This window comes from Pleurodeles waltl, chromosome 6 (assembly GCF_031143425.1).
Source record: "Pleurodeles waltl isolate 20211129_DDA chromosome 6, aPleWal1.hap1.20221129, whole genome shotgun sequence".
Classification (NCBI taxonomy): domain Eukaryota; kingdom Metazoa; phylum Chordata; class Amphibia; order Caudata; family Salamandridae; genus Pleurodeles; species Pleurodeles waltl.
In genome coordinates, this window is record NC_090445.1 from 1,002,673,188 (window position 1) to 1,002,686,890 (window position 13,703).

The 13,703-nt window shown below is 41.5% G+C and overlaps 1 protein-coding gene across 1 annotated transcript in view; it reads left to right on the forward strand.

Annotated features, from left to right (window-relative positions):
• The window catches only part of STAMBPL1 (STAM binding protein like 1), a 182,886-nt gene that overhangs the window by 142,843 nt on the left and 26,340 nt on the right, over nt 1-13,703 (forward strand). Inside the window, exon 8 of the mRNA XM_069239904.1 lies at nt 2,731-2,868. Coding sequence (XP_069096005.1) covers nt 2,731-2,868 — 138 coding nt within the window. The remainder of the gene's footprint in view (nt 1-2,730; nt 2,869-13,703) is intronic.

Sequence of the window (13,703 nt, forward strand, 5' to 3'; positions counted from 1 at the left end):
GTGTGCTGCACCCTTGGTGTCTATGACCATATTTGGTGATTTATGTGTTTTTGCCTCTCCATGACGCAATACATGATACTATAGGTCACTTTATACCTGACACTGTTCAAATTACTGAGTCAGGTCGCAATGCTTGTCTAAAATGGACAATTATCATGGTTTATGTATTTATGGTGCGATTGGACGTTTTGTGTGTTCAGTTCTGAGTTGGTTGCTTTTAAGGTTCTCAGTAACCACTGATAATCTGTTGTATGTCACTAGTGATTACTGTATTACTCAGAATAACAAGTACCATCTTTTAGTAATTGTTTCAAATGCACAATATTTATGATTTGTAATTTTTGGTTTATGATATATATTCCAATATAGAAACATATTTTTATACATTCATTTTATACACAGGTGTGAGTGTGTTGTGCAAACACTTTCCACATTTCCTCAGGGGGTAAGCCTGATTGCTCTGTGCCAAGCTACCAGGGAGCGAGCACAGGTTATCTTCGTGTGTAACTTACTTGCCCTGACTAGAGTGGTGGGTTCTGCCTGGCTTAGGGGCATACCCTAGCCTACCAGAAACCTCATTTCTCACACTTCTCTTCAGTTTTGCCATCATAGTGGTACATAAACAAAATCAAACTAAAAAAGCAGGTACACAGCGGGTTACAGTGTTTTTCATCAAAAAGTAACTGTCAAAATGTGAGTTACGTGCACTACTAATTTGCATGAATCAAGAGACAGCTGGTATACCATAAGAGGTAACAAACAGCTGGAATATTGCCTGAGCCTTACTGTGCTTATCCTTTTCAATTTGTTTTCCAATTGTTGTCAATTAAGTGGTAGGAGCTTCTAATCACCTAACTCATCTAGCTCCCTAAAACAGACAAGGTTGCTTGTTTTCTCTCTAATATTATAATTCATAGAGTAGTCTGTAAATGCTTCGACATAGTTTCCAAATGGAGTGTACCAACTTGTAGCTCAGGGATAAACACTATTATCGTTCAGTATTGTTTGTGGCAGTACCTTTTGTAAAAAAAAAAAATGTAGTCTTCATCTACAATAAATCCGTTTTAACCTAGAAATGAGACCTGATTTTTGTATTAGTCTGTATCTTTGATGTACATTTAGTACTTTAAATTTGGTACATTAATATATACCTTCAATAGATCTCCAGTACCACCCCCCCCATCGGCAAACAGTGCAACTGTACACTGCACCCATGTAACAAAATGTGTTATATCTTTCCAATTGTGGTCTTCAAGGCATGGCACACGTCCACCACCCGATCTATAAATTGACGTCTAATGAAGTGAAGGGAGCGCCAATGGTTGTAAGCAATATTCTTTGGCTGTAATGTAGTAGTTACTACTTGACACATTCTAGTATCACATGCAGACAACGGGAATTAGGTAAGTCATATGATATGTCCTTCTAAAGGAAGAGAAATTGCTCTGAAATTACACGTGATTTTCCCATGGACAGGTGACTCCACATAGAAAATTGTACTGGAGAGCATCCCTCGAGTACAAACTTGTGAAAGACACTGCTTGGCGCGCCACAGCACTACATTGTGTTCAGCAGCGTGAAAGCAGGCCATTTTCAATTAGTGCACTGTGACAAATTGCGTTATCAGCGCCCGGTCCGTAGTAAATATGGTGCTTCACCTGGTTTTGCCATATGCGCAATGCAGTGCTGCAGATTTCCATGCTGCGTCACGCAATTCTTGCTAAATTTGGGGCAGGCCTATGTTACTGTGGTTTGTGAAAAGGTTTCTCCCACATCTTTACTCATTTTTTTTAAATTGAGAGTTTCTGAACGTGGATTCCGAGCATCGCAATGCTGCCAAAGAGTTGCAAGAAGTATGCGGTGTTTTGACGTAATCTAAATGTTAGGAAAGTTAATATAGTGAGCATCTATCAAGTCTTTGCTTTAAAATAAGTGCTGCTGTAGTAAATGCGGTAACCGATTAATCACATGGATGTTTGATATTTGAAAGATCTATGGCGTGCATTCCTGGTTTCTGTCGGTGCCTTAGCATTCATCTTATTGTTCCAAACTCAAACACTTCTTAATTCCGCGAGTCCGCTAGATACACTAGCTGTATTCGAGGAAATGCCGTGCCAGCATTACTCTGTATAATACAGAACTGGATGGAGCAAAACAATAAATGTATTTAATGCACCTTTCACCTTTAGCAATAAATGGGAATGTGCAAAGTTAGTATAATTTACTATTGTGTTATTACATGGAATTCTGGAAAATTAAAGAAAATACAAAACAGGCTTTTAGCACTATCTGTTGCAGCAAAAAGCGGAGTCGTGTACATTTTGAATGCAAGGACGCATTTTGAGTTAATACAACTAGAGCTGCTCTCCTTCTGGTCATTCGCATCGTTTCTGTGCTGCTGCACTAAAAATGTGTTATGCCACTTGGCATAATGGTGTACAAACTTGTGACATTCACAAATTTAGTCACGATAGGCTGGTATAAAAGGCCTTTTCTCTGTGCCTAGTAATATATTCTTTCTATGCAGGAAGGCATTTCTGCACCAACCAGATATTTGTTCCAGGTGGCATCAGCAGAGGAGCACCTTTAGTTGGCACAGCAAGGAATAGAGAGAGCTGCTAGTCAGTTGTTTATCTAGCTCTCATTGGTGCTATTATTCTTGAGCACGGAGTTAATGTGTGCATTGATGCAAGAACCTAACAGACCTGTGTTGTCCTTCTGCTTTAACAGACGCACAATGAGTTCACCGTCACCCACGTAATAGTGCCAAAACAGTCCGCGGGGCCAGACTATTGTGACGTGGAGAATGTGGAAGAGTTATTCAGTGTACAGGACCAGCACAACCTCCTCACCTTGGGCTGGATTCATGTAAGTGGGGGCTGGGAGAGGAGGTTTGTTCTTAATGTGCGCAGTTAAACTTTTTTATGTCGCTTGTAAATGTTAAAACAATGTTCTAGGTAATATAAGCTAAGGTATTGTGTTTGAATTGATTGGTCAGTTTTTGTTTCCACAGCTCTTATTTTCTCAATGGATCCATGCTTTTTGTATTGTATGCTCTTGGTTGGCAGGTTCTAGCTAACTTGAAAGCACCATGAAGAGCTGTTTAATTGACCTTCATATGGGACAAGGGCTTGCTACAAATCCTAAAGAAATTAAAGACTTTATTGCATAGACAATAAAAACCATTGCAAAAACTCGTGGATACCCACATATAAGTGATAGAATCAACTGATCAATAAAACCTTGAATTGAAACTTTCAACTGTCAATTTGAGAACAGTACTTTAGACAAATCATAAACTGACGACCCTTGATTGTTCTTTTCACTTCCTCTCATTCTTGTAGACAGCAATGTTGTCCATTCCATTAGGGGGTACGCTCCACAATCCTGTTCTATATAACACATTCACCCTAGATGCAAAATATACATTACAGTGGCCGTACTCTATTACATGTGCTTTATCATAGTTTATCCACCGGTCTGATGGATAATCATGCATTTCGATTGTCCTGAATGCCAGGGGTAGCAGAAGTGACACCATGCACCTTTGGTCCCACTGAGGCATTACTTAATTGACCCCTTTATCCCATTCGTAGAAATTCATCAGTCTCTGATTTCCTGTTGAAGGGTTAAGGGGAAGGGCATGCAATGAAAAGTGCATAAAGTAAATAGGACTCAAAGCTGCAGTTACCTATCCTGCACCTGTATACTAAAGAAGATTTTACTCTCAGGACAGCACCATTTTAGTAAATCCATTTTTATTATGTATTAATGTGTTTTATACGACACAGCAAATAATATTTCCATTATTTAGAGTGTTATTTAAAGTAGCAAATTCAGGGCACAGAGAATCAATGGTGAATTAGAGTACATTCAGTAACTGTAAGCCAAGTATAACCAATTCCCATTTACATGAAGTTCAGGTGAAACCTTGATGCATTGTTCTGTCATAAGGATCCTCCTGAAGATGATGTAGTTCAGTTCTGTCTTTAGTTCTGAGTTGTGTGTTTCATAGTTTAGGACCCTGAACTCCCAAGGTTTTCCCTCCCTGTTTGAGTTCTCTTTGTGTAGTTAGGTGGGTAAATGATGATGATGATGGTGATGATGATTCGTATTATTGTTATTATTATTTTTGTAGCACATTCTAATACCCAAAGTATTCAACGTGGGCTCACAATATTATAAAACTAGAGCAACATGGAAACTCAGCTCAAAGAATTATCCAAGTTTTTAGATGCTTCTTAAATACGGAGAATTTAATCTCAAGCCATTTTAAGGGCAAAAGCATTCCATTTCTGTGGTGCCATATATGAAAAAGCATGCCCACCACATTCGCAAGGCAGAATCGTTGAATTAGACAGGAGAACAGTCTTAGATGAGCAACAAGTACTCTATGGGTGATAAGGAATGATATTGTCCTGGAAGATAATTCGGGTCAGACCCAGATAAGACCTTGTGCATGTGACAAAGTACTGTAAAGGGAGTTCTCCTCCAAACCAGTTGCCACTTAAGCTCATGCAGATGTTGAGGCATTAGGGCTTTCTGTGGTAGAATAAGTATTAGTTTTGCACCTGAGTTTTGGTTAATTGAAGTTTAGCCAGCAAATCCTCAGAAATGCCCAACTAAAGTGCATTCCCATAATCTAACATAGACATTATGAGACCATGAATAACTGTTTTTCACTTTCATCTTGCTGTAGATTCCTAAAGATCTCCTACAGCATCGGTATAATAGCAAAACAGGTAGCTGTCACCTAACAGACCTGTAGTGACATGCAGAGTTCCTGATCTAACATGACGCCCAGGTGATTCAGAGCAGGTGTGACCAAGGGAGCACCCCCAAATTCTGATGGTCACCAGTCATTGACTATGAACTATAGAACATAAGGACATGTTCGGCTTGTAATGGGGTTTAAGTCTGTGTTGGTATCTTGGGCCATTGTCCCAGTAGGCCTTACGGACAATGCATAGTATTTTAACTTTATCATAGCGTACACTAGGAATCAATGAAGTGCTTTCTAGGGTGGCAGCTTGATTCTGGGATATTAGCTGACCTTGTTCGGTAATCCAGAATACACCATGCTGCAATAGTTAAATCCTACATTCACAAAGTGTTAGAAATTGGGTCCCTAGTTGGCAGAGGAAATGCACCCTATCCAAGTAGGGACCACAATCCTAGTAAGGGCAAGTCAATGACACGTCATAAATTAGCCTGTGCTCACCCGCTGGTAGCTTGGCGCAGAGGAGGCAGGTCTAACTTAGAAGTCAATGTACAAAGTGCTTGACAACACACACACAATAATCACAAGCGATACACGTCAGAAAAAGACTTCACATGAATGTAGAAAAATAAAGCTTGTTTATATGGTTATTTTAAAGTTTTAGCACGGTACAGATCCAATTCACAAATAGCGAAGCATTGGCTTTGTAGACTCAAAAGTAGTAAGATTAATGTGCAGAAGGTAATATATCAAATGGGTGGTGCTGGAGACTCCTCAGCATGGGTTTGCGATGTCCTTGGTTGTGCTCCTCTGAGGGAGTGTGGTGCGGCTATACCGGGCAGAGCCACTCGAGCTGCAGTTGAAGGCGAGTGGCAGGGAAAGCAGGCCGCTCCAGGCAGGTTACAGATGCGAGCGGCGAAGCTATGCAAACACTGCTTGGGTTGACATTGCAGGTGAGTGGCAAAGGAAAGCCAGGCCGGTCTAGGCAAGGTACAGATGTGAGTGGCGAACCTGGCAAACGCTGCTCAGTTTGAAGTTGCAGGTGAGCCACAAAGAAAAGCTGGGCTGCTCTAGACAGGTTACACATGCGAGCAGCGGTGCTGGGCGAAAGCCGCTCGGGAGGAAGTTGCAGTTGATTGGCAAAGCAAAGCAGGGCCGCTTTAGGCAGCTTACAGATATGAGTGGCGAAGCTGGACAAATGCCACTTGGGTTGAGATCAAAGGCGAGCGGTGAAAGAAAGCAGGCAGCTCTGAGTCACTCGGGAATTTGAGGACGAGTCTTGGGCTGCTGAGATCAGCAGGGTGGCATAGCAAAGCAGGGCAGCAGTTTCTGAGAGCAGTCAATCCTGGAAGAGTGGCAATCCTGACCCACATCGGTTCTTTACTCCACCAGCGTTTCTTGAGTCCAGAAGTGTACTGATTTTAGGGCGTCAAGGACCCAGTACTTATACTAGAAAGTGCCTTTGATGTGGGAGGTGACTACACAGGGTTCTTGTGAACTGCACAGTTCCCCCTTTCAGGTCAGCCCCAGCTCTAGACTATCAGTGGGAGCTAATGCTGGTGAAATATTATGTCAAAAGTTTTGGGGGGTGTAAAATATTATTTTAAAGGTGTTTGAGCACGTCCTCTGATATATATGACTACTTTTTCATCAGCTCTAATTTGCTAATAGCTAAAGATTTGAGAATTTTTGTTTCTACAGAAACTGAAATGGCTACTAATATGACAACAACAATAATACCAAATCAATTGCTGATAATAATATTGTAATAAAACAAGTATTTATTCAGAACATTTGCCTGTAAAGTATAAACATGGAACACCAGAGGTCCCTGGGAACCAGTTGAAAATTAAATACCCCTTTGTGACACTTGGGGAAATCAAGTCCACCCCGCTCCCTTCAAAAGTGGAGATACCACTCTTGATTGCTGTGATTTAACTTTTTTGACCAGTGTACATACTCCCTCATTGGTTCTTTAGGATATAAGGGCGAGTTTACCAAGGACTGTGTTTATCTGAATTACCTGTATTAGGGTGCCACCATAATATCTTTTCTTTGTACATTCACTCTCAAACACTCATAAAGAGCTGTATCAGCATCTGCACTGTTTGTTTTGAGGTAACTAGATAAAGTCAAATGTAATTTGTTTACTAGAGGGCTTTACCTTTAAGTTTGTTCCAAGACAATATAGAGGGTGACAGTGCTGCTCCACCTGTCTCTGCATTCCATCAAGTTGAGTCTTGGTTGTTCCTCAAGCTTGCAGCTTAGTGGGAACTGGTGTCTGGGTACCCTTTTAGCATATGAAGAGTGGCTACCTCCTTAAAATCCTATGACACAGTTAGGACACTGGAGTAAAAAAACGAAACTCAAATTCTCCCTTGAAAGATAAATTGAATGGACAATTTGGGATGCCTGCTCTCATTAATCCAAAAAGACAGTGAGAACGAAACTGATAGAACGTGGATATGTGAACCTCAAACAAATTTCCCCATTAATCGTATGGACCTTTGACAGTCGACTTGAAATGCCGTAAGGGAGCTAACATCCAAACTACATTGATGTCTCTGTGAAACCAATACAGCTTCACAATAAAAACCAAGAACCAGTTATGCCAACCATTACAATTTATTTTATAACATTAATCAAACCAGTACATATTTGCAAAGTAGGAATAGATTTAACAGTCTGGAGACCAAAATCTTTCAGTAAATTGAGTTGTGATAAAATGAGATACAAAATAGTAACAGCCACAATGCAGAGGAAACCAATTGACGCGATCATGTGTTCCATAAAGAAACTTTCCTTTTTTAGTCTAAAGATAAGTTAAAACTGAGAAGAGAACTCTAAAAACGATTTCTAAAGTCGAAGCATAAAAGGTGTCAGCACGGTTCAATCTTCAGTAAAAGTTTAAAGAAAAAGGAATAGTAAGCTTTCCACTCAGGAAAAGTCAGCTGAGAGACATTTGATCCCTCTAAGAATCGGGATGAAGTTTGCCTAACTATGAAACATCCATTAAAAGTACACACTCATAGTTTCCAGAACATCCATATCTTGTTTCCACTGCTGCGAGCCGATCCCATAACTCCATTTGAGGAGAGTTGAGATACACCCTAAGTTCCCATCTCCACACATTTAGCTACACATCTGTTGTCCTTGAGTGGTGCATCCTCCAGGTACACTGTGGACAGGAGGCTTTCTCTCACAATCATTGGTCCAGGTTTGTTGCCAACTTTCCTGTCCCAGGCCTCACAATCAGTACTCTAAGAGAAATAGCTATAAGTGGAGTAAATGCCTGCACTAAGTTCCGGCGGTCTGAGGGTCCATTGTACCCAAGTTATGTCTTTGCCTTTGCTTGCTTTGAGGTCATTGGCTGCCTAGATACATTCTAATTTCATGGCCCCCATGTGTAATTGTCACCACCACCGTGTATTGATGTCTTGTGCTGGGAGAAAGGGAACCATACCACTTGTTTTCAAACTCCAATAGAAGCCTTTATTTACTGTTACTGATACTGTGAATGGTGAGAATTATTGTAATGAATTAATTGTTTCAGGACATTACCTGCTGATCTCTTGAGTGTTGAAACTTTGCCATAGAGAATCTAGTGTTTGACTACAGTTTATTTCACTAAGTTTAAAACCTTGCCTTTAATATTTTTTATGTTATTAGCTTGCATGTGCCTGCATTTGTGTGGTTACCACAATGTCTGCCCCTCAAGTATTTAAGGGCGGGGGGCGTCCGAAGAGTTCTGTGCTCCTGTGACTGTTGTAGTAGCAGGGGTGCTTAAAAACAGAGATTTGAATGTAGACAGCATGGTTTATTTAGAAGATAGCACAAAGTATTCAGTGTGGGTGGGTAAGGTCAGCTATAATATGAACAAAACTCTAGTGAGGTGGTTGATACTAGAGACACCTCACCAGTTTGAGCAAAGAGGTGTAATCCTGGTTGCTTATGCTAATGTAGTCCCATGGGCAAGACAAATTCCCACAAAGGTAACGCACAAAAGAAAACTATGAGGGTATATTATCATTAAGGAAAAAAATAAATATGTGCATATAATTCACAATTACCCCAGAAAGCACGTTTCTTTAAAAGTTATGGTCTATATTTGCATCATTAACCTGCAGAATGTATTTTCTCACTCAATTACACATACATACACTGATATAGTACTATTGCTTTTAAACTAACTCTTTATGATGTGTAGAAGTGCGTTTTTGTAATATATGTTTACTAGGGATCAGTAAGGTATAAACACCATCTTTTCCAAGAATAAAGTCACCCTATCACTAGTGCTCTTCCATCCCAACTTTGTCAGTCCTCACCAGTTCTGCAGCACACAGTCACGCTGAGACGTACTCGTTTATTTCCATTATCTTTTTTTTGCGCATAATAGTTTTTCTCCAGCTCAGTCAATGTGCAACTTTAATTCCTAGGTCCTTCTGCTGGTTCACTATGCCCTGTTCATTCACATAACATGTTTTTAAGTATCTAGTTTGTTGTAGAATCCCGAGATGGCATTTGCATGGAGGGTGCTGAATAATTATACATTTAGTGGGATAGTGCTTAGATGTTAAGGCAATATGCCGTTTATTTTTCATGTGCTCTAATTTGCTATTAAAATTATACATTTGCTTAGAAAACCGCAATTCTGCTATTTCTGTGATTTTAAGTGCAAAAATAATGTATAAAAATTCTCGATTTTGGGGGTTCCCCATCAGACTTTTCCTTTCTGCTAGGGATGGTGTATTATATTCTCTCAACTTTGCTGCCCACCTGGGACTTAAAATAATTCTGATTTTTCATTCTTATGTATTGTCCTTTCTTTGCAAGCCCTTATGGCAAAGTCTCTTTATCTCTTGATTTTATATTTAGTATTGAGTGGACCCACTTACTAAATAGATTGTATTTCTGATTCCGATGCATTGGAAGGTGCCATAAACTGGGGATAAATAACTAATTTAAAGGAGCTAGAATTGAAAAAGATTATATTTCAAAAACAAAGATATTGCCATCTGACTATTTATGAAAACTGTCACTAATAATGGTGGATTTGAGTGTCACTTTCTACACATAATTATTCATTTAATGTTTCCATGAAACTGAGCATTACCTGGGGATGCTATTCCATTTAGAGGGTTAGAAGAGACCTCTGAAGTTCATAGTTGTAAAATAAAGACCAGAAAGACGAGAAAGGCTATACCGAGTAAAACGAAAGATTTTAAAATGTCACAGTAAATCACATTCCTATGTGATGATAATGCTACATATAGCTCTTCTGCCTGCGCACAGACAAAAGGGCATAACAAAGTTCCAACATATGTATCCACTTCAAGAAGTGCATTGACATTAAAAGGCAGTGGGCAAGTCACAGTGGCTAAAATCTTTTTATAGTCATCCCACAAAAGGATAGGTGACACCAGGCCTGTGTGGATCTTCAGTCAGTTCATTTTTGGGTCAAGAGCAGTTTCCATGATATTTATGGCTGATTTAGAGTTTGGCAGACTGGTTACTCTATCACAAAAATGACGGGCATCCTTCCGCCACAATACAAGTGCATTATATCCAGTGGTCAGACTGGGTACTACAGTCATGTTTGAGACAGGGTAATGCATCCGTCAAACTCTAAATCTGTCCCTTAATGAACTGTACAGCACATTTCATGTCAAATATCGGCCAGCTTTATGGTGAGGCTTTTTGAGAAGTTAGGTTTAATGGAGATTTCATGAGACCTTGAGTTTTATCTCACCTGGCCCTGTATACAACTAGGAGTGATCAGGAAAATTATGACACTATTCCTACTAGTTCAAGATTTTAGTCAATTGGTCTTTGTATTCTTACACTTGTTTAGTTGTTGTCACAATAGGAAATCTAGGATTGGTTGAAGCTCCATGTAGAGTAGGAGGAGATCCCCAATACACTTGGAAGCTGTGGGCAATATAAAAGATGCCATAGATGGCAGAAACAAATGAGAAGAAGAGGGCTCACAGACAAAGAAAATGAGAAAGATATAATAAAGACGATTAAAGCCACTACGATGGGAGGTGGGCATGTGCATGATCTTGCAAATGGATTTTTGAGTTATAGGATCAGATTGCCATTTAAATAACTTAAAGTGCAAATTGAAGAGAGCCTTCTTATTCATCACTAATATTTTAGAGTCACTGTGAGTAAATGAGACTAGAAAAACAAAAGAAAACGTGTTTTAATTGGAATAGAAGTTCTTTGCAAGGTTTACATAACATGAAACAAACTACTAAATGTTAGCCTCTTAATAGGAGCGTCAAAGGCACTAGGGCAGCCACTGGCAGCACAGGAGGTGGGAGAAAATGGCTGAAAGGTTTCACTTAAATAATAATCAGTTGAATCATAACACATCAGTTTCACCCACTGTTTTAGAAGAGTGGTTCTTAACCTGTGGTTCGGTGACACCTGGGGCTCCTTGAAGCGTAATCAGGCGGCCCAGGCTGCTTAGAAAATTAAATATTGTTATCAGATTAATAAAGTATATTTTAAAAAAGAAGCAAAATGTATAATTGGAAATTTTAAAACATTCTGTACATTGGATATGGGAGGATAAAAGGTACGTTTGTATCCTCAGATTGAATCATTGATGCAAGTGCCTGAACAGAATATAGTATGAGTGGCCTCAATTGAATTTAGAAAAACTTCAACATTCCCATTAATATCAAAATGTATTTTTTTTTTAAATATTTCTTAAAGCATTAAATATTTTATTTAATTCTAGCTCATAATTTCTAAATTTGTTGATTAAAGCTTGCTAATTTTTATGTATTGTTTTTGTGGTAATTATATCCAGAAAAATTAGACTGGGGCCCTTGGCTTCCAGCAATATCCCAGGAAGTATCATTGGATTCTGATAATGATTCAATGGGGTGGGCAGGTACAGAACAAAAATTCTCAATATTCCAATTCTTTACGTTTGTGCATTACAAGTGGATATTAACTCATTGGCAAGAGGCCCTATTTTCTACTTCAGCTGGTTGAGCACTGCTGTATGTTGAACCTTCGAGAGGAGAAAGGAAAAAGAAGGAAGCTGACAGAAGGTATTGCCTGTTCCAGATTAACACGCTCATAGGCTGTCAATGTTTCAAGGACCTTTACCTGGAAGACATCTTGATTACAGCAGATGGTGTATGTGGTACATATGCACTGTACCCAGCCCAAGGTTTGGAGGGAAAGAATTTCATTGATAGTTCATGGTGATCTCTGAAAGGAGAGAACAGATTTTGCATGAAAGACAGTAGCTGATTTACATAGAACACAAGCATCAATAGATCAAACGACCCATATGCAATATATATGGATGTGTTACATGCATATCTGCACATTGCTTCTAAAAAGAAAACCACTTGCTCAAGGAAGAGACCCACCTTCATTCTACGGTGCTCATGCAATCCATCTGGGGACTTGGCTTCAGCCGCGTCCCAGACAAAAAGTGAAAAATAAGAAAAGGGGCCAGGGTAGGGATGCCCTGACCCCTTAGCTTTGGTGCAGAGCAAAAAAGCATTATTTTGTAAATTTGCAGCAGGAGGCGTGGTGGAAATGTAAACAAAAGCATGGACTTGTTTAAATGCAGCCCCCAGATGGGCCAGGTCCTGGGGGCATTTCAATCTTGAATGCAGGGGGGCGCCCAGTCCCCTCGCAGCCCCGGGGAGCACTACCTCCCCCGGGCTAATGTTCTATCAAATGCCTGCCCCCCTCGGAAGCCCTAGGGACGGCCACCTCCCCAGGCCAGAATATGTGCAAAGAATGCAGGGGGTTGCCTTCCCCCCATCCCCTGCAGTCCCAGGAACCGTCCACCTCCCCGTGACAAATTTTCAAATAAAATGTAGGCGGCTGCCCAACACCCAAGGGGACTACCGCCTCCTTGGGGCAGAATATGCTTAAAGAAATGTGGGGGGGCACCTGGCTCTTTACAGCCCCAGGGATCACCATCTCCCCAGGATAGATTTTTTTAATGAAATGTGGGGGGCTGCCCAGCCCCCTGCAGCCCTGGGGACTGCAACCTCCCTGGGGCTCCATTTCAAAAGATATGGAGGCTGTTTTGGACCCCCGTGGACCACCACCTCCCCGGGGCTACTTGAAATTTTGAAGGGGGGGCTGCATGCCACCCCTCATGGAGCCAATAAAGGCCCTGGGGACTGCCAACCTCCTGGCCAGCTCCTGCTATGTCCCAGGTTGCCCATCCCCGGGACATAGCTGATAGCTCCCACCAAGTCAGAGCAAACATTCCTCTCATAGCAAGTGAGAGCTGTGAAACAGCTCTCACATGCCGCAAGTGGCAGTTTCCTCTGTTTCCCTGCCTGCAAAGATGGCAGGGAAACAGAGGAGACAATTGCTCTTATAGACAGAGAGCTACATGTTTACCAGTTCCCTGTTTGTGACAGCAATGCCGGCTCCGGAAGGAGGTGGGGAGCTGGCTGGGACCATGGGGGCCCTCAGGCTGCCCCGCGGTCACCAACATTGTTACTGGGTGTCCTGGAGGGCACTCAGGTGACATGACCGAGCACCAGGGGATGGGGCCCCTGGGTCCAAGATTGGCCTGGGGATGGGGGCTGCTTTCCCCCACCCAAAGAAGAATAAAATGTTTAGGCCAGGACCCGGGGATGGGGTCTCTGGGGCCAAAATCAGCTGGGGGAGTCAAATGGCCCCCCTTCCCACCCGCCAAAAAAAATCAGAAGGCCAGACCAGGAGGGACAGCGTCCCTGGGTCCCAAATCTGATGGCAAAGGGGAGCCACGCGGATCTGTGGCCAACTCCTGCTGCACATGGCCATGGGTTGGGGGTTAGGGATGTTGGTCGCAGGGTTGGCTGCAAGCCATGCACGCTGCACACGGCCGAAGGCAATGCGTGGCGCAAGGTTGGGTGGTTATAGAGGCCTGGTTACGCACAGCCAAAGCCCATGTGCGGCACACTGTTGGGTGGTTAAATGGGTTAGCTGCAGGCCCTGCAGCCAAACT